At 60.3% G+C, this 24,419-nt stretch overlaps 2 protein-coding genes across 6 annotated transcripts; both read right to left on the bottom strand.

The window, feature by feature from the left end:
• Positions 1–2,317: 2,317 nt before the first annotated feature.
• CD7 (CD7 molecule) lies at positions 2,318–5,169 on the bottom strand. Its single transcript, XM_038546236.1, has 4 exons — positions 4,981–5,169; positions 3,725–4,042; positions 3,362–3,480; positions 2,318–2,740 (listed from the first exon to the last, which is right to left on the bottom strand). Exons 1-4 carry the CDS (start codon positions 5,066–5,068, stop codon positions 2,633–2,635), a joined length of 633 nt encoding a protein of 210 aa, XP_038402164.1. The 5' UTR covers positions 5,069–5,169; the 3' UTR covers positions 2,318–2,632.
• Positions 5,170–6,428: 1,259 nt separating this feature from the next.
• On the bottom strand, positions 6,429–19,691 carry SECTM1 (secreted and transmembrane 1). 5 transcript variants are annotated; one of them, XM_038546231.1, is made up of 5 exons: positions 19,537–19,691; positions 9,538–9,689; positions 8,089–8,397; positions 7,283–7,339; positions 6,429–7,105 (listed from the first exon to the last, which is right to left on the bottom strand). In XM_038546231.1, exons 2-5 carry the CDS (start codon positions 9,620–9,622, stop codon positions 6,930–6,932), a joined length of 627 nt encoding a protein of 208 aa, XP_038402159.1. In that variant the 5' UTR covers positions 9,623–9,689; positions 19,537–19,691; the 3' UTR covers positions 6,429–6,929. The 5 variants fall into 5 exon arrangements, with proteins under 5 accessions (XP_038402159.1, XP_038402158.1, XP_038402161.1 ...); XM_038546230.1 differs by having other exon boundaries at positions 19,508–19,682; XM_038546233.1 differs by lacking the exon at positions 19,537–19,691 and adding an exon at positions 14,733–14,910.
• Between the last annotated feature and the right edge of the window lie 4,728 nt (positions 19,692–24,419).

Genomic DNA, 24,419 nt, shown 5'->3' with positions numbered 1-24,419 from the left:
TTTTGTCACCCCATTTCATATTTTCTGTTCACTGCACAGTTCTTTGCATTTATTTTTTTCTCCATTTCCCCTGGGCAGCTCTCTGCTGGTTTATGTCATATGTTCTGCTTAGAATCTCGCGGTGGCTGCCCCTGGGCCCACTTCCTGTTCACCTACCCAGAGTGATTTCTTAACCTTATCTTCATCTGCGTCTTCCTTCTGACAAGGTAAATGTCTCAGCGTGTTCTCATTGCCCTGGTCTCCACCCTCCCGGTCTCTGAGGTGCTAGTTTCATCTACAATTTTAGTTCTCGATGATTATGCAGACTGCACACAGATTGTAGATTGTATGTTTATTTTCTTTAGGCATTGCTTTTTGGATGGAAGTAAATGCTCTCGTCATTTGTGGGTTTTTTTCTCACGTGATGTCTCCTGTATTTGGATCTCTTTTATTTGAACACCGCCTCCAAGAGTGATTCCAAAGTCGACTGTTAGCAGAGTGTCTTAAGTTCTTATGTACCTGAGAAGGTCTTTAATACATTCTTACACTGAGACGATAACGTTCCAAGGACAAGTTACTTCCTTCAATAGTCAAGGGCAGTATTCCATTGTCTTCTTGAATTCAGAGTTGGCTGTGAGAAATCTGATGTCCCCCGAGATTTGGGATTTCTTGCTTGCCCCTGGAATGGTGGGGTGCAGGCTGCCTTCTCCCTCTGTGAGCGGGCTGTCTGCGGCCCCTCTCCCGGGAGTCCCAGGGCGCTCGACACCCTGTCTGCCTTTCTCAGCCTTCCTTGGCTAAGTTTCTCCTCTACTGCCTGTGTCTCTGAGAGCTTCTTTCCTTCTCTTCTCCTTCCGGGAGATTTCCTGATGGATCTCCCCTCCCTCTGCTGCTGCTCATTCCATCTGTTATTTCTTGGGTCAACAATCACGGTTTTATTCCTGACCTTCCCAAATGGATGTTTTGATGACTGTCCTGCCTGGGTCTCTATTATTCTGGCCTTGATTCTGGTGTTGTTTGGCTCTGTCCCCAGAGATGGCCATGGTCCAGGTGGCTGGCTGTCTCCTAATGATGCATGGTGTCAGGCTATGAGTCTCCCTGGGGTCAGGTCCAGGGTTGAGGGGCAGGCCAACCTGGAGTGGGGAGGGGTGACCCGTGGGCAGGCTGGGACTCCACCCCTCAAGATGCTCCTCCTGCCGAGCCAGCCTTCTCCCTGTTGGCTGCTGTCCCTGGCCAGCGCCTGTGCTGGGACCTTAGCTTTCGTGGGAGGACCAGTGGCCATCCTCTGGCTTTGGAGGCCAGTGTAGGACTCAATGCCCTGTGGTGCGTGTTTCCATTGTTCTCCACTGCACTCAGCCACCTGTTTCTCCAAGTCTCAAAGCTCCCCCGCTCCCCATCTGTGGCCTGGGCATGGGGGCTGTTTCTTCAAGTGTTGCTTCTTACAGTCAGGGTCCTTGCTTCCAGCTTCTGTGGTCTCAGGCCATTAGTTCTGCAGAGGTGAGGAAGTTGAAGCCTTCCCACTGCCCCTAAATCTCAGCTCCCAGGTGCCTCCACCCTTGCCCCACTCCTCACCGGGCTGAAGTTGTGGATCTAAACAACCACAAATGCCCACCTGTGCTTTATAAACACCGACACGTGTGTGTGTATGTGTGTGTGTGTGCCCATGCGTGTGCACGCATATGTGCTGCTTGTGCGTGTGGCAGCAGCAGGGGAGCGGGGAGGGTGGGATGGGAGGGAGCCCCCTCCAGGGGGTAGGACTCAGGATTCTGAGATCAGGACCCCTGTGGAAACCAGGAGTCTCAGGCCGAGGAGCCACCCAGTGTCCCTTTGTCTGTAGTGTTGAAGAGCGAGGGTTTAGAGCTTCCATGTAGTCAATTGTATTAGTTTTGTCTCTGCGGCTTTGATGGGAGAGTCGAGGGTGCAGGACAGGCGGGGTGGGCAGCACGTCAGCTCTTCCTCTGCCCAGAGTCTAGGAGGATACAGCGCGGCTTACACCCCCCAGGGGTGCCTTGTCTCCCACCCGGATGGTGGGCACAGCTGCCAAGGTTCCACTGCCCCCCATCGGGCACGGGCACCCCTCCCGGCTGACCCCCACCTTATTCTGTGGTGGATGCAGGTGAGGCAGGGGGAGGGCCTGAGGGGTGCTGAGGGGAGGGCCAGGGCTCTGGTCCCTTCGCCCTATAGGGCCCTGGGGCCTGAAGTGGGGAGCGCCCCCTGCCCCTCTCCCTCCTCCAGGGTCTCCAGAGGAGGATGTCCTACCAGATGTTTGGGGAGGAGTCAGGCAAAGCCCTCCCCTTCCTCAGCTCTGAGCTGCTTGAGAAATCCGTGATGGAGGCAGAAAGGGGAGAAGAGAAGCACTTTATTTGTGGCAAGCCTGCACCAGAGACTGGGCCTCCCCTCCCTCTGGCCTCTCCACCAGGCCCTGGGCCCAAGCCCACCCTAGAGAAGCCCCTCCTGCCTCGCCAGGGAAGGGCAGCCACAGAGGCTTCCTCCCTAGCAGCAGGGCAGGATGTAGGCAAGGATGCAGGCAAGGAAGGGTTCCTGGAGGAGGTGCCAAGGCCTGATGGCTGCAGGGAGCTGCCAGTGTGGTCTCGCTGGGTCAGGCGGCCCTGACCAGAGGTGTGAGCAGAGAGAGGGCTGGGGGGGCCTGCCGGGCTCACTGGTACTCGTTGGGGGCCGACATCCTGTTTCGGCAGCTGTAGGACATGTCCTCGTACACCACATAGACTGAGCTCTTATCCTTCCTGCAGCAGAGTTTCTTGACCTGAAACATAAAGCCTGTGCCCTTTGTAGGGGGCCAGCTCCCTCGGGACGTCCTCCTCAGCGCACTCCCCCTTAGGAAGCGTCTTGATTTCCTCCTCCAAATGCCGCTGGGCTTCCAGGCCTGCGTGAGGCCAGCTCACAAGGTTTCCCAAGGTTCCCCTGGGCTGCCCCCCGCGGGGGAGGGACTGGCTTGGGAGCAGAGTCCAGGGGGCAGTGGAGGGAGGCGGGGGTGAGGGGGGCTGCAGGGGGTGCAAGGTCACAGGGGCGGGAGGAGCTGGGCAAAGGCAGGTCCGCTACAGAGCTGGGTGCCTGGGCAGGGCAGACCGCAGCCGTCACCCCTCCCCGTGCACTTTCACACCTTCTCACACCTGCTCCCACCTGCAACTCACATCCCATGTGCACACGGTGCTCAGGCGCTCAGGCAGCCCTTGAATGCCTCCCTGGCCCCTCCTCTCACGGGGCCCATCCTCCTGGGCTGCACCCATCCCTGCTCCCGGTGCTCCTGGCTCCTTCTTGGGTTTCCCTCCCCCCTGGGACCCTGGCCTCACCCCTCTCCTTCCCGCCCGTAGGTAGAGGAACTGGCTTACGGGGACACGGGTGAAACCTGGGGTTCCCCACCGACCTGCGTCCTCAGCGCGCACACGGCCCCTATCCCCAGCCCGATGAGGAAGAAGCTTATAGCCAGGACCGGACAGACGGCAGAGACCAGCCGAGTTTCCTGGTACGTGCCCGCTGCTTTGTCTGTGAAGAAGGAGGGGAGCGCGGCCTGTGGCCGGGGGTGGACTCCCTGAGAGCCTCCCGGGTTCACAGAGGGGCTCTGCAACGGCGGGATGAGCAATCCGGGCAGCCTCCTGGAGGCCGTGGGTGCAGCTGGAATGAAGGACTCAAGCAGGCGGGGAGGACGCTTCGGAATGCGCACGGGCAGGCACAGCCTGGCCTGCCTAGGAGGCAGGCGGGGTGGGTCCCGGGCAGACGCATCCCCTACCTGTCACCACCAGCAAGGTGCCAGAGCCTTGGACTTCGGCGTCCATCGTGACGGCCTGGCACACATAGGCGCCATTGTCAGACAGCTGCAGGCCGCCCACGGTGACGGTCAGGTTGTGCTGCAGCCCCGAGAAGGCAATGCGACCCTGAAACTGCTCGTCTACTGTGGGCTCCTTCTCGTCTTCATAGTAAATCACGTTGGTAGGCTCCGGCCAGCTGCGCCTCAGGTACACCCCCAACAGGACCCCACTGGCGGAGCAGGTGATGTTGACAGAGCTCCCCTCCAGGGCCACCATGTAGTGGGGCGACTGCCACACCTCTGCAGGAAGGACCCCCTGCTGTCACCTGCCCGGTGGCCTCAAGGGGCAGGGACCCTCCTCCACGCAGGGGTGGTGGGTGGAGGGACAGAGGTGCCCGGGGCAGGGCTGGCTGTGACCCTCCCCACACTGGGGCCCAGGGCAAGTTCAGGCTGCGGCTCCTCACTGGGCGCCCCATCGGCCTCCCCGCCCCCTGGCCTCCTCCCTCCCGGCTGGCAGTGACCAGGATGGCCGGGGGCAGTGCCCTCTCCTCCTGTTGCAGTGCCTCCCTGGGCACTGAGAGCTGGGGCTTGTCTGAGGGGCGCCCACAAGTGTCCCCATCTGCCCAGCCGAGGCCTGGCAGGACCAGCCTCCAGGTGCACATGTGAGTCTTTTTTAATGTGACCCAAACATCAGCTTCTCTGCAAACTGAATTCTAGAGCTTCTACTTTCCTCTCTCTCTTTCTCTCTCCATCAGGATCCAATCCATCAGGATTCAATCAGAATCGTCAATCAGTTTCAGCAGAAAGTGACCCAGGGGACCCAGGGCATCTGGAGCCTGACCCCCACCCAGGGACCTCCTTGACCTTCTCCTGGCCCTGTCCTGGCCCGGGGCCTCTTGCTCCCCACCCTGCCTCATGTGACTGAGCTTTGCACCTTCTTGCAGAACTTTGCTCGAATATATGTTTTAAAAAGCAAACCAACAGACAAAACTCTCTCAGAACCAAGGCAACCTTGCTAATTATGGAAAAGATGTTTCGGTAAAGACAGACCAGAGCGGTGGTGATGCCTCAGACATCAGTCACGGGCGGGGGCGGGGAGCCGGGTGGCTGCCCTGGGGGAGGTCCTGCTCAGCACCCCCAGACCACCCCCTTCCCAGGAAGGAGCACCCTCCCGGTGAGGCTGCGAGCCCACTTCGGGGTGCGCAGTGGGGGGGGTGCTGGGCCTGGGCAGGGCTTACCTGGGATGGCCAGAGCCCGGAGCAGCATACAGGGGAGTGTGAGGAGCCCAGGGAGCAGTGGGAGCTCTGGGGCCCTGCTCACCGCCATCCCGCCACCATCAGCTCTCTATCTGCCTGGCTGAGACTCTTCCTGTCTGCAGCACTCAGATGCGTGGAGGCACCACCCCCAAAGCCCGTGCAGCAGGAGACGGTGACTGGTGGTTCAGGCACCCCCGGAGGCCTTCCTGGAGGCGTTGCTGTGGGAAAGGGGAGGTGCTGAGGGCCAGGCTGGCAGGGCCGGCCCTCGTCCCCTCCTGTCCCTCTGCACTGTCCTTCTGAGCGCCCACTGGGTGATCATTTGTCCTGCTCCGCCACTCCTTCCATGTCTCCACAGGCCTGGGCCAGGACAGGGCCGGGAGAAGGCCAAGGAGGTCCCTGGGTGGGGGGGTCAGGCTCCAGATGCCCTGGTTCCCCTGGGTCACTTTCTTTTTTTTTTTTTAATAAATTTATTTCTTATTGGTGTTCAATTTGCCAACATACAGAATAACACCCAGTGCTCATCCCATCAAGTGCCCCCCTCAGTGCCCGTCACACATTCACCCCCACCCCCGCCCTCCTCCCCTTCCACCACCCCTAGTTCCTCTCCCAGAGTTAGGAGTCTCTCATGGTCTGTCTCCCTTTCTGATATTTCCTACCCATTTCTTCTCCCTTCCCTTCTATTCCCTTTCACTATTATTTATATTCCCCAAATGAATGAGACCATATAATGTTTGTCCTTCTCCGGTTGACTTTCTGCTGAAGCTCATTTTTTTTTTTTTTTTTCTGCTGAAGCTCATTGATGCCCGGAAATCTGGCCTACCATTCAGTGACCCCTGCCGTAGAGGGGGCGGGGCCCTGGAGGGCGGGGCCCAGGTGGGCCTGGGGGCGGGGCCTGGGGGCGGGACCTGGATGACGCGAGGGAGGGGTCCTGGAGGGCGGGGCCCAGGTGGGGCTGGGGGCGGGGCCCTGGAGGGCGGGGCCCAGGTGGGGCTGGGGGCGGGGCCCTGGAGGGCGGGCCGGGGCGGGGGCCGGGGGCCGGGGCCCGGGCGGGGGCCGGGGCGGGGGCCGGGGCGGGGGCCGAGGCCGGGGCGGGCTGGGGATCCGCGAGGGTCCTGGGGCCCGTTGTGAGGCCCCAGAACTCCACCTCCTTAGAGAATCCCGTGAACATACAAGCAGCAAGCAAGAGATGAAAACAGACCCAGACCCTGGACTTCCCTGTGGGTCCAGGCCACAGGGGAGGCACCAGGCATCTTTTGGATGCTTTAGGCATTTTTAGTGCTTTAAGACAGGAAGCACCTTCTTTTAGTTTTCTGTGTTTTTCCCCACTTAAAAAGTGTGTATTTCCCAGGTCATTTGATGGTTTCTCGATTGGTCTATTTTATTCATCGTAAGGATTAGGGTTATGGATTCTCAGATTATCAAAGATCTTATTTTTAGTTTTTAAAAAAGATTTTATTTTTTCATGAGAGACACACAGAAACAGAGACCCAGGCAGAGGAAGAAGCAGGCTCCCTGCCAGGAGGAGGGGAACGGAAGGGGCTGGTGGCCTCAGGGTCAGGCAGGGCTCCTGGGGCCGGTTCTGGGTTTCAGGCCCGCTGGTCACCCTCCTCACAGGGCCTCACTCCTCCGCTCAGAGTCAGCGATCTGTGGCGCAGACACTCAGGACCACGCAGGCCACACGTGCTCACATACACGCAGACGCACCCTCGGGACGCGGTCTCCTGGAAGGAGCAGGAAGCCCAGCTTCTGTGTGTCCTCCGGGGCGTCCTGCCACAAAGCCAGTGCTCTGGGGACCCGGAGGGCCTGGCTGGGGTAGGCACCTGCCACAGCACCTGGGGTCCTTGGACCGAGGGGTGTGTGCTCTCTGCTCCACTTGGCACCTGCAGCCTGGGGTGACCTCTACTCCCACCAGCCTCCAGAGGAGCAGGGTGTCAGACCCGGGGGGCCTCGTACTTCCAGAAGGCATAGGGGCGGGGAAATATGCTTTTGGTGCAGGTGGACATGCTGACCAGCAGGAGAGCCAGGAAGACAATGACGCTAATGACCACAACGACCACGTTGAGCTGGTCTCTGGCCCTGGGCAGGTGTGGCGTGTCCATGTCCGGGTCTGTGGGAGGCGGGATGGGGGACATCACTCAGTCACCCACAAGGAGTGCACCCTTGAGGGGAGGCATGACCCCCGCCCCGGGCAGGATGGATGGGTGCCAGGCACAGAGGGTGGGGACAGCCTGGGGGCACCTGAGGGGCTTCCTGGGGGCACCTGGGGGTAAGGAAAAGCACCTACCGCGCGAAGAAGCAAACAGCAGATGTCCTGTCTCCTTCAGATCTTGGGGCTCTGCCTCTGATGCACCCCCCCAGCCCCAAGTGTCACGTGAGACCAGGACAACAGGAGTCCACAGAGGGCTCTCTGAGTCAGGCCAGGGCCCCGTCCTCAGCGCCCCCTGCCCCTGCCCTCCCACAGCTCAGGGTGGCTGGGACTGGACTGGGTGGAGGGGTGCAGTCCTCTGTGGGTCTGAGCAGTGTCCTGGAGGGAGTGCTGGGGCAGACATTACTCCAAGTGACGGAAGTGAGAATGAGTGGAGGCAGTGGATGGGTGTGCATTGGTCGAAGGGGAGGTCCCGGATGGGAGACACTGGGCTCTGGGGGCGGACAGCGTCCAGGGCAAGGCTGGGGCAGCTCGGGGCCAGCTGGAGAAGCTGAGGGATCACAGGGCCTCTGGGTGCGCACAGGAAGACCGAACAAACCCCGCAGGGGCCTCGGGGAGCACTGGCATTTTGGGTGTGTGGGAGAAGGTTTGGGGTGCAGGGGGAGAGACGTGCACGGGCCTCGCCTCCTCTCTGGACCGTGCAGCCCCCAGACTGAGCCCCTTGTGGCACAGGTGCCAGGCCCTTTGAGGAGCAGAGGCTCGTCTTATTTCATTCTCTTTGTTGGAACCCAGGCCCGCCCTGCTGGGCCCCATCCTGAGGGCCAGGGCGCTTCCAGGCGCGGGGGGGGGGGGGGGGGGGGGGGGGGGGGGGGAGGATTGTCCGCTGCCCCTCCCCAGTAGGAAACGCCTCAGGTGGGATGGGGGATCGCGACGCCGCCCCTCACCTGAGACGTTCAGCATGGTGACTCTGACATTTCTCTGCCGGCCCTGGAGATGCCACGTGTAGCACCCCGCCTGGGTGTCATTCGCATCGTCGATCACCAGCTGCGCCGTGCCTCCCTGGACGTGGAGGTGCCACCCGGCCCGGCTGAAGTATCCTGGACGCCTGACGTGGAAGAGGGGCTGGCCCTTCCTGTGGGCACCCAGGTAGATGACGACGCCCCGGAAGTCGTTGGAGATGTTGCAGGCCATCACAGCACGCTCCCCTCTGGACACGGAAACCATGCCTTTGGTGCAGCTGGGGTCGTCCCAAACTGTGTGCGGGGGGGGGGGGGGGGGGGCAGGTCACACGGGGGTCACTGCTGGGCCTCAGGACGTTCGCCGACCCTCCCGGGGCCGAGGGAGGAGTGGTGTGGACACGACACCCCCGGGGACGCAGGAGCCCTGCTCAGGGTGGCAGAGAGCCCCTTGAAGCTACTCACACATCTGTCGGACCCATCAGCACGTGTGTCTCAAGGGAGAAAACAACACAGAAACAAGGGAGGTTGTGCGTCCCCACGTGGCCGCTGTGCCAACTCACACCCTCGTGGTCCCCGCGGCCCCAGGGTCCCCCCGGCTCTGCAAGGAAGGACCCCAGCAGGGCCACTGCTTGGGACTGGCTCCCCGGCCCAGTGGGTGAGGGGCAGAGCCCCGTGGACAGTGATGCACCGGAGGCCCCATCGGGCTGCCGTCACCTGCCCATTGCCCAGGGACCCCCTGGCTGGCCTTGGGCTCCCAGGAGGAGGGGCTCTGCGCTCCCTGGCTTCCTGCCAACCCTGTGCCAATGACCCAGCGTGGCCCCCCAGAGCTGCCGCAGTAGCTCCAGAAGCTCCCTCCTCCGTGATTCTATTCCACTGGGGTACGCCCGGCCCCACAGCTTTGAGGAGCCCCTGGGGTGATTCCACGGCGCTGCCTTGCCCCAGAGCTGTGTGCAGGGGACCGGCTGGAAGGTCCTGCGGGACCCCCTGTGCCCTGGTCCTGCAGGGCCGAGCCTGGCCCGAGAGTCTGCATTTCTAACAAGCTCCCCGGTGATGCAGGAGCTGGTGGTCCGAGGGTGGATCGGGAACAGAGCAGAGAGGATGCTCAGACTTGGCCTCCTGCCCCTCCCCTGGCCTGTGCGTTGTCGCTGACGGGCCGGGACCCCTCTTTCCCTTAGAACCTGGACGTGTTCTTAGCCAACCCCGTAAGTGTTCTGCCAGCCATCACTGGGTGCTGCACTGGGGACCCGCTGTCTGCCATCGTGGGGGGACTTGGCTCATCCCCTCACCTGGGCCAGCCCCTTACCTCGGGATCATGGTCACTCCCTGGGGCCTGGGCCCCACCTGGGCGTGGATCTGCTCCTCTCACCCCTGCCTCGGCCTCCCCCGCCCCCTTGCTGGGCCCCCCAGCAGACAGGGTGGGATCCTGAGACTTACTTCCACTCTGAACACTCAGGGAGGTGGCCGGGAGGATGGTCCAGAGAAGGGGGAGAGCCAGAAGGGGGAATGTCAAGGTCAGCATGGCTAGCAGGACAGGGTGGCAAGTGTCAGGGGTCCTGCGTCCTCCTCACTGGTTCTTGGGACACTCCCTGGAGGAAAGAAAGCCACGGGGTCAGAGTTCTCCTGGGCTGCAGCCTGGCCAAGCACAGACAGGGGTCCTGGGCTGCTCCCCAACCAGCTGTGCCCAGATGCCAGAGCCGCTGCCCTGCACCTTCCCCTACACCTTCTCTGTACTTTCATAACACACTTGGTGAAGGGCAGCCCGGGGGGCTCAGCGGTTTAGCGCCTGCCTTCAGCCCAGGGCGTGATCCTGGAGACCCAGGATGGAGTCCCACGTCAGGCTCCCTGCATGGAGCCTGCTCCTCCCTCTGACTGTGTGTGTGTGTGTGTGTGTGTGTGTGTGTGTGTTTCTCTCTCTCTCTCTCTCTCTGTCTCAAATAAATAAAATCTTAAAACACACACACACACACACATACACACACACGGTGCTGGCTGCTGATGACAAACCAGAAACACGGACAAGCCAGGAGGGAAGTCTCTGGGAGAGAGCCCTGCTGACATGGTCATAATTATAATAAAATGTGCAAAACTGGCCTGAATCGTGTTCCCGCGGAACCAGGTCATGCCCACCTGTGATCTGACACCATCCCAAGACCACCTTGGCCGCCCCTGCCTTCCCCACCCTCACACTTTCCCCAGCGGGGTGCCCCTGCTTTGTTCTCAGGGCCCCCTCAGGGACCTGCTCTTGTCAAGAAGAGAAGCCCTCCTGTGGGCCTTGTGCAGCGGCCTTCCCTTTCCTCTCATGCAGATGCCCGCTGTGGCTTCCATCACTCTCTCGGCCTCCATTATGACATTTTTTCTGCTTAGTCTAAACTATTTTTTTTAAGATTTTATTTATTTATTAGACACAGAGGAAGAGAGAGAGAGGCAGAGACACAGGCAGAGGGAGAAGCAGGCTCCATGTAGGGAGCCCGACACGGGACTCGATCCCGGGTCTCCAGGATCACGCCCTGGGCTGAAGGCAGGCGCTAAACCGCTGAGCCACCTGGGCTGCCCAAGATTTTGTTTTTAAGTCATCTCTGCACCCAACGTGGCCACGCTCAAACTCACAACCCCGAGACCAAGAGTCGCAGCTCCACCCACTGAACCAGCCGGTCACCCCTATTTTAAAAGTATTTTAAAATTGCTTGCCAGACCTTTTGTTGACTTTTCAATTAAAAAAATAATAATAAAAATATAGGAATAGAGTCTTTGTTTTGTCTTTGAGCAGTTTTAGATTCACAGAGAAATTGGGCAGAAAGTGCAGAGTGGACGTGTTGGGGGGGGCGCGGTCCTCGCAAGCCACGGGCCAGCGTCCACACACTGTGGTGGACCCCAGGGCTCACTCCTGTGTGGAACGCCAGGGGAGTTCAGACAGATGCATGCTGACTTGCGCCATCATCAGGTCCCATACAGAGCTGTCCTAAAACCCTAAGTCCATCTGTTGCTCCCCGTCCCCCGACCCCTGACCCCCGACCCCCTGGCCTTCCTACTGTCTCCGTAGCTTTGCCTGTTTCATAAAGTCGTGCACTTGGGACCCTCTGGTCTGAGCTCCACTGTTTGTCTCCAGTCCGGGTCTGGAGGGTGGAGCACGAGAGCCGGGGGCAGAGGGCACTCGGGTTAAGGGGCCTCCAGGCACTTGGGGCCCCTGTGGCCAGGCCCAGTCCAGACCCCAGGAGGGGGTGTCGCGCTGGGAGGGAGAACCCCCAGGTGAGCCAAAGCCACAGAGCCTGTCCATTGCCTGCCTCTGCGCGGAGCTCCTGGACCCCTGACCCCCGACCCCTGACCCCTGGGCGGGCCTGCCCCCCCATCTCCACCCCACCAGCCAACCCCGGGGCTCCTGGCGGGGCTCCTGGAGGAATCTTACAGGAAAACCCACAGCAGCGAGAGAAGGCCGCCCTGCCCTGCAGAGCCTCACGACGACAGGAAATCGCCTAGATCCAGCTCATGAAACAGCTAACGTGAGATGGGAAGAGAGTCTCAAGAAGGTCAAATGCGAACGACTCCCGCACGGCCATCCTCCTAGTGGATGTTAGGAGCAGGGAGCTGGACTCAGGGCTTGATCCCAGGACCCCTAAGTCATGACCTGAGCTGAAACCAAGAGTTGGACGCTTAACCGGTCGAGCCCCTGGTTGCCCCTGTTTCCGTAGTTTCTGATGGTCTAACAGGCTACAGGGGCTGTTTCTGGTGGGGGGGCCTCCCTTCCCAACCTTCCCTTCTGTGGGTGCGGCTCCCCCAGGAGCTGAGTCACCTTCCGGGGTGGCCTGGGGAGGGGGCTGGCGCTGCTGTCTTCCCCCCACCTCCCTGTCCTTTGCTGAATTTTTCCTTTTTCTTTTCTTTTATCCTTTTTTCTTGTTAAAGTAGGCTGCATGCCCCACGGGGAGCCCCCAGGGGACTGGAACTCAGGACTCTGAGCTCGAGACCTGAGCTGAGCTCAGGAGTCCCACGCTCCACCCGCAGAGCCACCCAGGCGCCCCTTGCTTGATTTTTCTAACCGTGTTTCTAGTTGTAACTTAAGGCCAGAAGGACAGCTTTTCTTCTCCTCGTTATACACGCGCCCTGTTTGTGAAACAAGAGCAAGCAACAGAGAACAGGTGACCAGAAAGAACCACTGAAAAGACGTCCTGGGCCCTGGGTCCCCGGGCCCGTCTCTCACATGTCTCTCACGCGTCGCCCGGTGTCAGGCGCATGGAAGACTGTTAGATGAGACCCTCGGTCCCCGCCCTGCCCCTTCGCCCCCATCCCATGTGCACGGGGTGAACGGCGGCCCCCAGAAGACATGCCTGCCCACAGCCTCTGAACGGGACCTTGTTTGGATACAGGGTCCTTGCAGACCTCATCCCTGGGGATGAGGTCATATTGCAGCACTGACTCCAGCATGACTGGTGTCCTTATGGAAGAGGAAAATTTGGACAGAGACAGAGACACACGGGGAGAAGGCCGCAGGGCGGAGCGTGGCCACCAGCCCAGTAGCGCCGGGGCCACCAGGAGCTGGAAGACACAGGAAGCATCCTCGCCCAGGGCTCCACTCGCACCCCGATTTTGGGCTTCTGGTCTCCATCACCATGAGAAAACAAGCCTCCAGCTCCTGGTCCTTTGCAATGGCTGCCCCAGGACATGCACTCAGTCCCCTGCCCCGAGCCTGCAGCCCACGCACCCCAGTGACCGTGTGACCCCGGCTTTCTCCCGACCCGATCCCTGCAAACCCCGGGCGAGGAGGGAGCCTTCACGGTCCTGTCATGTCCGGGACTCTGCATCTGGGTCTCGCCTTGTGGTGTGCTTTGGGGGGGCCTAACCCCCTCTCCCCGGGACCCACACCGCGGTGAGGCTGCCCCCAGCGCTGCCCTCCGCCCCTGGGCCTGTCCGGGGGCACCGACAGGGCCTGGTACCTTGGTGACGCCTGTCCCCCCGTCCTTCAGGCCTTGGCAGACTCTGCCTACTTTTCCTGGGTCCCTAAGACTCGTGTTTCAGAGAAATGAACTGTCACCCGCCTGACCAACCTGTTCCTGCTCTCTCGGTTCCTCTTGGATTTGTGGAATAAAAAGACTCTACACGTTTATGTTGCCCTGCGTTTTCCTTCAAAGCTTCAAGATTTCGTGGAAAGTCCAGCGTTATTTGTTGTGGCTCGAGGTCCTTCACAGGGGCTTCCCGGACGGTGGGGACCCCGCGGACCAACACACGGGGTCGATTTCCGTCTGGTTCACGAATCCCCTCGAAGCCGTTCTGCAGGTGCTGCAAGGGGTTCGAGTCTTCCCCCTCCCGGGCCGCCCAGCCGGCCCTCGGCCCGGCCCACCTGCTGGCGCCGCCACCCCAGCGCCCGGAGCTGCCCGGAGCTGCCCGAGCTGCTTTCCCCCTGGGAAGCCGGGCCTCTATCTCCCCTTCAGGCTGCTTGCACCACGAGAACATTAACGGAACTGAAACCGACTTTTCCCTTAGAACTGGAATCTGCTGGCGAGTGGAGACGCAGCTGCCCGGGTCCTTCCTGAATGAATCTGCTCTGAGTAACACGAGAGACGCGGAGATGTCACAGCTGGACACGATCCAGTGGCAGCCCTGTTGGCAATCGCAGGATCAGGCACGAAAGGCTCATTACCATTAAATATTGTTTACGTGGGTGGAAGGTTCTAGAAAGACTCATCGAAACTTCCTCCGCTGGGGTTTCCCTGGCACCTCAGATAAGATCTGCCCGAAGTTTTCCCTGAGTATTGTTACAAAACAGCTTTCCTTAAATCGGAAAACACAACACGGTGCCCAGTGGCGCAGACGCCCTTGCCGGTCGGGGTGGTCTCCCCAGTCCCGCGGCCAGAGCCCTCGGCGTCAGCCTGCGGGAGACCGGGGGGCCTGGGGGTGGGCACAGAGCTGGGGGTCAGCAGAGTATTAGCCCCGTGTTGCCCCATCCTCAGCGCAGCCTCCGGCGCCCGCTGGCATCCAACATGGGTTGGGGCGCCCCAGTCTCGGGGTGAGGAGGCAGGCCGGCGCTCCTGCGGCTGGAGGTGGAAGGCGCGCGGGGGAGCCGCCCGCTGATCCCGGCTCTAGTGAGGGCACACCCCAGCTACCGGGCAGGGGCCCCCACTCGACGTGGAGGGTTGGCACGGAAACAGGAACCGAAGGCCGCCTGGGCTGCCAGCGAGCAGCAGAGTCCCCCCCGCTGGTGCCTGGTGTGTGCCGCACACCCAGCACATGGACGCCTCCCGCACACCCAGTACACGGACGCCCCCACACACCCAGCACATGGACGCCCCCGCACACCCCCCGCACACCCAGCACACGGACGCCCCTCGTCCAGGCATGCGTTCATCTCCACCCCCTGGCCGGCTGTGACCTCAGGACCGAGGGGGAAGGCGGGAGAGACGCGCGTGGTCGTGACTGCTGCGGGTATTTATCCTTCCCAAGAAGCTTAGAGTCATGGTTCAAATTCCAAGTAAACTTTCTGGAATCTTGACTGAGAATAACACATGCACGGGCTATTTCAAAGTCCTGCCTCAGTGCCTCTCTCCACCCCCAGCCAGGACCGCCCTGTCGGGCCTTCTGTGATCTCCGCTGGCTCCCCGACCGCTGGTGACACGGCCAGGCTCGTGCACTCGCAGGCGCACCTGGGCACACACACCATGTCTGGGCTTCCTCGGGTCCTCCAACATGCTCTGCACGCAGCAGGTGTCCGTCCCCGTGGACCCGAGCGGCCTCCCTTCTGGTCCTCACTCGGGCCGGGTGACCTAGAGAGTCGGGCACCTCGGGGAAGGTGTGTTTACATCACACGCGCTGACCTGCCCATCGGACTTTGACAGGGAGAGTGTGTTGGCGAGCAAAAGGAAAGTGAAAGGCAGAGAATGTTGTCTCTGTCACATGAGGCAGCTGGGCGTGGGGGATGGTGACCGCCCAAGCAGGCCCAACCTCCCAGGGGAGATGGGTGCGGGGCGCCCCGAGCCCCAGGCAGTCCCGGCCCGGTCACCCTCACACTCAGTGTTTGGTCTGCCCGCCGAGAGAAGCACGCCAGCCTCACCTTAAGCAGTACACATCTGCAGTGGTCATCAGATGTGCCCTTGGTACGCATGCTTTCCTATGCACAATGACCTGGCTGCAAAACAAGCCAGGAAGCGTCACGGGCTCCCTAGCACCACCGGGCACCCTCCCCTGGGGGTGCAACCTCTGTAAAGGCAGCCCCTGGCCGTCTTCTGTTGTGTCCTCTGAGGGAGGCTGGAATTTGTGCCCGCTCAGGGCATGGGCTCTGGGCTTCTCTTCCAGCTGCCCAAAGTCTCCCACCTCCTCCGAACCTTCCCCCAGGCTCTGGACTGCCCTCCCCTCACCCATAGGCACCTTCACACTCTCCTTATGTAGGGGGAGGTCCTGCCTCTTGGTGAAATCCTCTGGCTCCAGACTTAGGATAAGGGGACACCGGGGCTCCACTCCTTTTCGGCCCCACACTGTGTCCATCTGGCCTGGTGTCATGTCCTCCATCACAGCCCCTGTGGCACTGGGTGGCACAGCCAGCTGTGGGAGTCTTTGCTGGCAACTAGAGTAGGACAGTCGGCCCAAACCACAACCGGCCCAGGCGTCTCTGGAACAGGCTGCAGGTTAACAGCCACATGACTGAGCAGGCCCCCCTGGGGAAGGAGGCTGGGTGAACAGGCCTGCTTTGCCCTCAAGGCCTTGTGGCCCAAGCTGGTGATGTCAGGCCTTGAGCTGGGGTGAGCTTATCTGCTACTTAGGTGGGCAGTGGGTCATCTAGGCTGGGACTGTCCTAAGCAGCCCCCCAGTGACCCCATCCCTATCCCCAGCGGTGCTCAGAGTCAGGTTTCCTCCTTGGAGCATGTTCAGGTCACTGGGAGAGTCAAGAGTAATGTCTGGGGTATCAGTCTAGGAGGGCTTGGGCCTCAGAACAGAACTGAGGAGAGACCCGCTGGGCACATCTGGGCTGGGAGCGGTCTGTGCGCTCTACACTGAGGACAGCCGCTCAGGGCACCCCCAGTCCCGGCCAGAAAGTGGGCAGGGTGGGGGAGGCAGAAGCTTCCTGCCAGGCTGGGACTAGACGTCAGGTTACATCTTTCAGAATAAGAGGGCCTAGCCCCCTCACTCCTACCCCATCCAGGCCAGACACCTCAGGGCGAGGAGGCCTTCCATGGTGTAGAGCAGTCCCTAGCAAGGGCAGCTGCAGACCCGCGGTCAGCTCCAACAGCAGATAAATCAGCGTAGGGAAGCACTGACCCTAGCTTTGGCGCAGACCGCCAGGACCACAGACAAGTCGTAATGTGCCTGAACTACACCTGAAAAACACGGGCACAAACTTCCACCTCAGAGGAGCACTGGAAAACCTGCCAGAAAAGAGTGGGACGAGGGCAGCCTGGCTGGCTCGGTCAGCAGAGCATGCAACGCCATCTCGGGGCCATGAGTCCAAGCCTCATGTTGGGTGTGGAGTCCCCTTAAAATGTTTTTTTTTTTAAAAGCTGTAGTGGAGGGGGGGATCTGGACTTGAGAGGGGGGATCTGGACTAGGGAGGGAGGGATCTGGACTGGAGGGGGTGCTGTGGGAGCCCACAAGGGTTCAGGGTGGCAGGATGTGCAAGAGGATTGGAAGCTTCCCAATCTGTAGTCCAGCTCCCCCATCCCGAGTCCAGCTCCCCATTCTCGAGTCCAGATCCCCCATCTTGAGTCCAGATCTCCCATCTCTAGCCCATATCCTCCTTCTCTAGTCCAGATCCCCCGTCTTGAGTCCAGATCCCCCATCTCAAGTCTGGATCCCCCATCTCGAGTCACGGGCTCCGCCCGACTTTTCCCATTGACCAGAGGTCCTCCCTTTGGAGCCAGACACAGATCTGAGCTGGGCCCGTGGCATGGATGCCAATGCTGAACCCTGGCTTATCAGTGAGGACAGTCCCCCCCTCAGCTGGCCACCCTTGGGATAGTCCAGAGGGCAGAGGGCAGAGCAGAGAGCCAGACAGGGTTCCCCCTCCCTTGTCACGACACTGCTCTGCCTGCCGTCAGCTCTGGGAGATCCCTTCTTTACTGTGGGGTTGGGAGGTTATCTGAGTCCAGGCAGGACGGGCTTCAGGAACTTTGCACTCTCAGCCATGAGTCACAAGGGCCACTCTGGGCACAGAGTTGAAGGCAGCAGGTCCCACAGACGTGCTGTTTCTAGCCGCTGCCCCTGCGGTGCTGGCCCTGCCCATTCATTTGTCTGTCTGGGGATCAGCCCTCGTCCGGCACGAGAACTGGACCCCAGTTGGGGAGGCCAGCTGCAGGCACTGGGCCGAGCGCTTCCTGCCCACTGGTGGCTGGTTCCCTGCCCGCCGCCCCTGGCTGACCCAACCCCCGGGGGCCGTTCTGCACTAGATTCAAGAGCAGCCAAGCCCAGGTGTCCTGGCATCGGGGGTGCCACCCTTCGAGCAGCAATGCTGGGTTGTTCCAGGGAATTTTTTTGGAGAAAATTCAGTCCAGTGAAACAGGCTCCCCGCTGGGCTTGCCAGGCCCGATGCCGGCACCCAGCTACCCGATACCAGGTACACACCAGTCACTTGTAGCACATGCCGTGCACTACTGGGGACATATTTACACGTAAAGAATGATTAATATTTCAAGATCAAACGTGTAATTGTGGCGGCAACTCTCCCACTGCCTGAACCCTCTCACTGGCCGCCAACGCGGCAAAGGGCAGACAAACCAGAGGGAGGGAGACCAGGACAAGACAAGGAGAGGGACAGGCTAGAAGGCAGAGGCCGAGTGTGGGGCACGGGCTGGACGGCCAGACAAACTCCACAGCGCAGGTGCTCTCCCGGGGCTGGCACCCGCCTACTCAGACAGGAGTGACAGAGCCGGGGGTCCCTGACCAAGGGCGACCCATGGATTCTGGAGCGACTCACACTCAGGAGTCAGGGACAGGATTTGGAAAGTGCTCTCTGCTGCCAGCAGCTTGTCCCGGTTTGGGAAAACGTAAAACTGCTAGGGCTTCAGCAGGCCAGTGCATAGGGGTCCTCGCCTCCCACAACCCCGACGGGACACTGGTGCCACTTTCTCCCCTGCTGCTGGGGGCTCAATACTTCAGTGTTGATACCAAGAGGCTGTGCACGACGACGACGCAGGGCTGGCCAGCCTTTCACAGCTCCGTAAGGGAGGTGACCAACCCCGTCCAGGGGACAGCCGAGCCTGAGCAGGGCTGGAGAGATGCCCCAGGCCGGGGTGCTGCTGTGGCTGGGAGGGTCCCCAGCTGGCAGTAAAGTCCTCTAGGCCTGGGGACCACGCAGGCCAGCATGTCCTGTCTCCCTCCTGCCTGGCTGCCTTCCGCTGGGCTCACAAGCCACCTGCTCCAAGAACCCTCCTCCCCACCACTAGCCCAGTAAGCCCCCTGCCCTGGTCCCTGGGGCCAGAAGCACATCTGTCCCCCATTCTCACTGTCAAAATCCCCAGGGACAGGAGGGCCTCCCCCGGGGCTCTGGTTCCTCTACCCACAGGCCTAGAAAGTGGTTTTCAGGCTGCAGATCATTACTGGATTGCAGTACTGGGTGATGCACTGAATTTAGAGATTGTTGCCAAACCAAAGGAGACCTGGAGCATGAAGGGGGGGCAGCCAGGGCAGCCTGGGGGGCTCAGCGGTTTAGTGCCGGCTTCAGCCCAGGGCGTGATCCTGGCGACCCAGGATGGAGTCCACGTAGGGCACCCTGCTCGGAGCCTGCTTCTCCCTCTGCCTGTGTCTCTGCCTCTCTCTCTCTCTGTATCTCTCATGAATAAATAAGTGAAATCATAAAAAAAAACGGGGGTGGGCAGCCAGAAAATTTGCTCTGGGGCAACAGGCTCGACTCCAAGCTTGCCAGGCACAGTATCCCTCCCAGGGTTGGAGAAGTCTCAGCCGTATGTGTGTGTGTGCGTGTGTGTGTGTCACTGAGTGTGTGAGTCTGCAGGAGCCTGAGATGCCACCTTCCTACCCCCGCAAGACCTCAGCCTGAGGGTGCCCTGCGGAGAGGGACTTGCGGCCCCTGTCTTCTCTCCTCCCCCAAGCCCGTGGCCCATGGACTCTGGGGGGACACTTGGCCAAATGTCCACAGGTATAAAGTTCAGCCCAGCGCTCTAGAGTCTCCATCCCCAGTACGGGGAGCCCCACGACGACGGAGGAACACCCCACCAGGTCCCCAATGTGCATGCTCTTCATCTGCATCCTGCTCTCTGACTCTCTGAGCTTACCCTCACCTGCCCGTGTCCCTGCGCTCTCTCTCACCTGAGCCCTGGATCCCCGCGCCCTGGATCCCCGCGCTCTCCGAACCTGTGCCCTGGGTCCACACCACACGCACTCCCTCACCTGCGCTCTGCATCCCCGCGCTTCCCCCACCTGCACCCCAGGTCCCCCCCCAACCAGTGCCCCAGGTCCCCGCGCGCACCCTCACCTGTGCTCCGGGTCCCCACGCTCCCTCACCTGCACCCCACGTCCCTGCCGCTGCTCCAGGCTGCCCGTGGCCTCTGGTCTTTGCGTGCTGGGCTCAGAGAGGAAAGTCAGCGGGCTCAGAGGGCGGGGCCGGGGAGGAGGCTGCAGGAATGAGGACACGGCCTCGTGTCCTGGATGCAGGACCGAAACCCTAAGTTCAGGGAAGTCGCTGGAGACTCGGGAACTGCCCTGAGTTCTCAGAAAACGTTTATGACTTGCTTGACAGTTCCTTATTGTATCTTTATTAAAAACGCTGCATTAGATGGTCATTCTGAAGTAACAGGAAGACAGCAGGGGCCGGTTTTCCAGGAAAGGTTCTCCACACGTGGAGCACATGCCCCTTGGGGCAGGTGGGTGGGCTTCCCTCACCTGCGCGATGCGCACCTGAGCGGGGGGTGGGGTGGGGGTGGGGTGGGGGGGTGGGGGGGGTGGGCGGAGGGGGGTGTACGAGTGAAGGCGCAGTGCGGGAGCCGGAGCGCTGAGCAGCGAGAGTGGAGCGGCTGGCACCAGTGGGCCCTGGAGGTCGTGAGGGGCTGCAGGCAGGACTGGGCAGGAGAGGGGCGCACCGTTAAAAGGTCAAACGGTCTCTATTAGCCCTTGGCCGGGAGGAGGCCTCCTCGCAGCTTCTCCCCACTGAGGGTCCCGCCGTGGGTGGGGACACCCACAGACTTGCGTGCGCTGTAGGTGCCCCCGTGTGAGCTCCTTCCCACAGGGTGGGGCCCCAAAGAGAAGCTTGGGGAAGTGGCCATCTGTTCCTTCATCCCATGCAAATGGTTTTGGTGATTCTTGTAAAAATCACTTAGGTAAAATTTTCTCTGTGAGTCATCAAGGGTGGGAGCAAGGAGGTGTGCGTGGAAGTTTCGCTGCTGTGGAGGTGTTCGTTCTTTGTGGGACTCTAGGGGACTTTGTGCTGCCCTGGACTGTGGCCCGGCTTTCCAGGCCTCGCCAGCCTGGGCCCTGCTTCAGTTAATGCGGACGGAGAGGGGGTCACTGGCCCTTCGTCCGCTCGCTGCCACTGCTCACTGGCCAATCCGCTTCAGCTCTGCGGGCCGCTGTGCGGACTGGCCTGCGGACCGTCCCGTCCTGTGAGCCTACACCTGGGGCGGTTGTTCCAAAGGAGTAGCTTTGCTGTGGCAGGCAGAGGAAGCTCAAAGCTCGTCGTTGTCACAGGAAGATGGCACCACGGCTACTGTGACATTCAGCCGCTCCATGGAGGGGTGTGGAGGCCGGAAGCCCCAGCCCCTGCTCAGAGGCCCCGCAAATGATCACCCAGCCTGGGACCTAAATGCCACCTGCCCAGGCTTCTGTGCCTGTCCCCCCACCACCGACCCCCATGCGCCGCCCCTGGGCCTGGAGGAGGATGTCCCTGAGGCCACCCCCCAATTCAGCCCTTTCTTCCCATCACATCCAGCATAATCCAGGGCCCCTCACTAAGCATGGGCTCCTGGGCAGCAGCTTGTGGCCGCCGAGTCCCTGGGGCATGGGGCTGCTTGGGTGGGAGGGTAGGAGGACCCCACACGGTGAGGGACCTCGGGCGACCGCTGAGGGCTGACTGCGTTCCGTCCCCCTGGGAGGCCTCCGAGAGTTTGACGTGAATGTGTACCCGTGTCAGGCACTTGCATATCCTGAAAGTGAAACAAGTTTTGTTTATTTTGGAAGTGGGACAGAAACCTCGGAAGGACCAATGAAAGGAGCTGGTGACTCCTGCCTCATTCCCCAGCAGTGACGCTTGTGGACACATCCCCATAACTTTCTAGAAATGTTCTGTATATGTACCCCAAGTGTGTATCCTTCCCATTTCTTTTTAAAAATCTTATTATTTAAAAAAATTTTTTTAAGATTTTATTTATTTATTTGACAGAGAGAGAGAGAAAGAGAGAGAGCAGGGGGAGGGCCCTGAGATCAAGAGCTGAGCTGAGATCAAGGGTTGGAAGTTCACCGGACTGAGCCACGCGGGTGCCCTGTCTCCTTTCTGTTTTCCTACGGTCCTGGGGTGGGGTCAGCGGCCAGGCACTTGGCCCCTTGGTTTCCCCTTTCTCCTTCTCTGTAGGGTGTCCTACCCTTTCCGTTTCTCGGACCGCAGCTTCTGCTGCAGCATGTGATGGTGGGTTTCACTTTCTTCCTTTTGGTTCTTGGAATGTGTGGTTTCAGTTACAATTTCCTATCCCACCCAGGACACTGTGCAGCAGCGTGTTCTCGTGCCCCCCCGGGCCTATCGGGTCTTCTTGCTACCGCTGCTCACCCCCATCCTGACTTCATTCACCCCCTGGCTCCCCGTCTCTGAACCTCGTGGTTTTGTGTGCGGAGCAACTGATCACCTGTTGTGCGCGGCTCGCATGTCCTTGGGATGCGCGTGTGGCCCTGACGGCAGAAGCAGGGCTCTTGGCGCCCCCGGGCCAGGGTGGTCAGTGTCCCCACTGACCAGCGTGCTTTCTTGTGTACTTGCCGATTTTGATCGCCGTGAGCTACCGGTGATCGAGAGGGGGGGATGCTAGCGATCTTTAATTGTGTGTTTGGAAGCTAATTTATCAGATGCATTCCGATTTTAAATTGTGTCTTGGGGGCAGCCTGGGTGGCTCAGCGGTCTAGCGCCGCCTTCAGCCCAGGGCCTGATCCTAGAGACCCGGAGTCGAGTCCTGAGTCGGGCTCCCTGCATGGAGCCTGCTCCTCCCTCTGCCTGTGTCTGCCTCTCTCTCTCTCTGTCTCATGAATAAATAAATAAAATCTTAAAAAAAGTAATAAATTGTGTCTTGGTAAATTGAGCCTTTATCATTAGGGACTGTGTCCACCGTGATCTTCCCATTTATTTCACAGTCCATTTTGTCTGGTATCAGTAGCACTGACTCCCTTTGGTTAGAATATTCCTGATCTTTTCCCAAGACTTTTCCTTTCCACTGCTGTGAGTCCACGGGCCTTTGGTGCGTCTCTGCTGAGTAGACAATATCTCACTTTTGTCCCTGGCTGCCTCCCTGCTCAGGGCCCCCCCGGGCTGCCTCTGACCCCCCACCCTGGTCTTTGCTTGTTTTTCTTACCCGAGATTGGTGCTTGGTTCTTTGTTGTCTTGTTCTTGTTCGTCTAATTTAATCTAATTCCAATTCACCGGTTTTAGAAAATTTTAGAGTTTTAAAATGTATGACTATTGGTACATTTTTGACTCACGTACTAGTTCGGCTTCTGGCGGACTCCACATCAGCATCTTGTTTTCCTTCTGCAATCTCTTTCCTCAAACATCTGTTTATTTTTTCCTGAGGCATCGTGTGACTTTATTATCTTGATAGCTTCCTTTTAGAAAGAATTGCATTTTTAAAAAGGATTTTTTTCATTTGTTAAAGAGAGGGGGAGAGCAGGAGCAGTGAGGGGGGCAGAGGGAGAAGCTGACTCCACGGAGCAGGGAGCCTGGCCCAGGACTGGGTCCCGGGAACCCGGGTCATGACCTGAGCACTCCCCCAACCCCGGCGCCCTAAAAGAATCACATTTTTAATATCGATCCTTCCTAGCCAAGACCGAGATATACTTTTCTGTTTATTTGAATGCTGTTTTGTTTTCTTCAGACTATTACATAATTTATATAAGCAGCTCACATTTCTTACTAAATTTGGGGAATATTTTGTGGCTGCTTTAGGGGACGCCTGGGTGCTGCAGGACAGTGGCTCACGTGTTGCTCGGCGACGGTGCCAACCCCTCCTCCCCGGGTCCTGTGGGCTCCTCAGACGTGCGTGGCGGCATCTGAGTGAAGGATGACTGCGGGAGTTTGGGGGCCTCCCGGCCCAGTTCTGGCCGGGGCTGGACCCTGTGCCCCCCGTCCCTGCTGAGCCCACTGGACCTGGGGCGAGACCCTCGCGCGCCACGTCCCTCCCTTCTGGGGACGGACCCTCCCCGGGCACCTTGCTGCCACTTTCCTGAGGTGTCACCAGGAATGGAGTCGGCGGCGGCTCTGCCTGGAAGGGGTGCAGAGGAGAAGGGGCGCGCTCACCACCCCGGGCCTGCCTCCCCTGCGTGATTTTATTTTATTTTATAAGATTGTATTTATTTATTTCTGAGAGACACAGAGAGAGGCCGAGACCCAGGCAGAGGGAGAAGCAGGCTCCCTGCGGGGAGCCCGACGCGGGACTCGATCCCTGGCCCCCGGGTCACGGCCTGGGCAGAAGGGAGGCGCTCAATGACTGAGCCCCCCGGGCGTCCCCTTTGGGTGACTTTAAAAATGAAAATGCTCTCTCCCCACAGCTGTGACACGGTGTCCACTACAGGACGTTGACGGCCCCACGTCACCTGTGATGCGGCCCCTGGAGGGAACCTTCTGGTACTTACAGGCATAGTGACGGCAGCAGTGACGGGGTTGTGGGCTCCGTCCTCCGTGGGAAGGTCCAGTCAACCCCGCTGCTCTCAGGGCACGAAGGGCCGAGCCCCGGCCCCGTCCAGCTGTCGCCCCCTGCTTGGCCTCCGGCTGGTCCCCAAGTAGCAAGATGCCCCATGTTCCAGCACCTCCGAGCTCACGTGGCGTCCTGTCCAGACTGGGTCCAGCCGGGGGGGCGGCGGTGAGCACTCGCGCCCGTCACTCCTGGGGTGGCCATGGGGCGTGGGGGCCACAGGGGGCAGGCACAGGCCCCCGGGGAGACCGGCCCAGGGCAGCGCACCCCGAGGCAGCCTGGCCTCCGCCCGTGCGGGGGAAGCAGGGGGATGGGGCCCTGGCCTAGCTGTGCCCCCAGACCCAGGCAAGCCCTCCACCGCCCTGCCAGGGTGCAGGGGAGGCGGACTGGGGCCACTGGCCCCGCCCCTCAGGACCCCACCCTGCGGGCAGCGCCCCGCGGGCAGCATCGCATCCCGCGCTGTCCTCAATGTTCGCTGCTCTAACCGCTCTGTTTCCGCGATACGCA

The sequence above is a fragment of the Canis lupus genome, chromosome 9, assembly GCF_011100685.1.
Source record: "Canis lupus familiaris isolate Mischka breed German Shepherd chromosome 9, alternate assembly UU_Cfam_GSD_1.0, whole genome shotgun sequence".
NCBI classification, from domain to species: Eukaryota; Metazoa; Chordata; class Mammalia; order Carnivora; family Canidae; genus Canis; species Canis lupus.
The sequence above is the reverse complement of the archived record's forward strand: the minus strand, read 5'-3'. Positions and strand labels throughout refer to the sequence as shown.

What these genes read in the sequence shown, in the direction of transcription:
- SECTM1 (XM_038546231.1), bottom strand. Translation starts at nt 9,622, where the DNA reads ATGCTGACCTTGACATTCCCCCTTCTGGCTCTCCCCCTTCTCTGGACC. An exon ending in CCTGAGTGTTCAGAGTGGAA is followed by an intron (nt 8,398 to 9,537) that starts GTAAGTCTCAGG and finishes CCCCGCACACAG; the next exon opens with TTTGGGACGACCCCAGCTGC. An exon ending in GCTGTTTGCTTCTTCGCGCG is followed by an intron (nt 7,106 to 7,282) that starts GTAGGTGCTTTT and finishes CGCCTCCCACAG; the next exon opens with ACCCGGACATGGACACGCCA.
- CD7 (XM_038546236.1), bottom strand. Translation starts at nt 5,068, where the DNA reads ATGGCGGTGAGCAGGGCCCCAGAGCTCCCACTGCTCCCTGGGCTCCTC. An exon ending in CCGGGCTCTGGCCATCCCAG is followed by an intron (nt 4,043 to 4,980) that starts GTAAGCCCTGCC and finishes TCCTTCCTGCAG; the next exon opens with AGGTGTGGCAGTCGCCCCAC. An exon ending in CACCTTGCTGGTGGTGACAG is followed by an intron (nt 3,481 to 3,724) that starts GTAGGGGATGCG and finishes CCTTCTTCACAG; the next exon opens with ACAAAGCAGCGGGCACGTAC.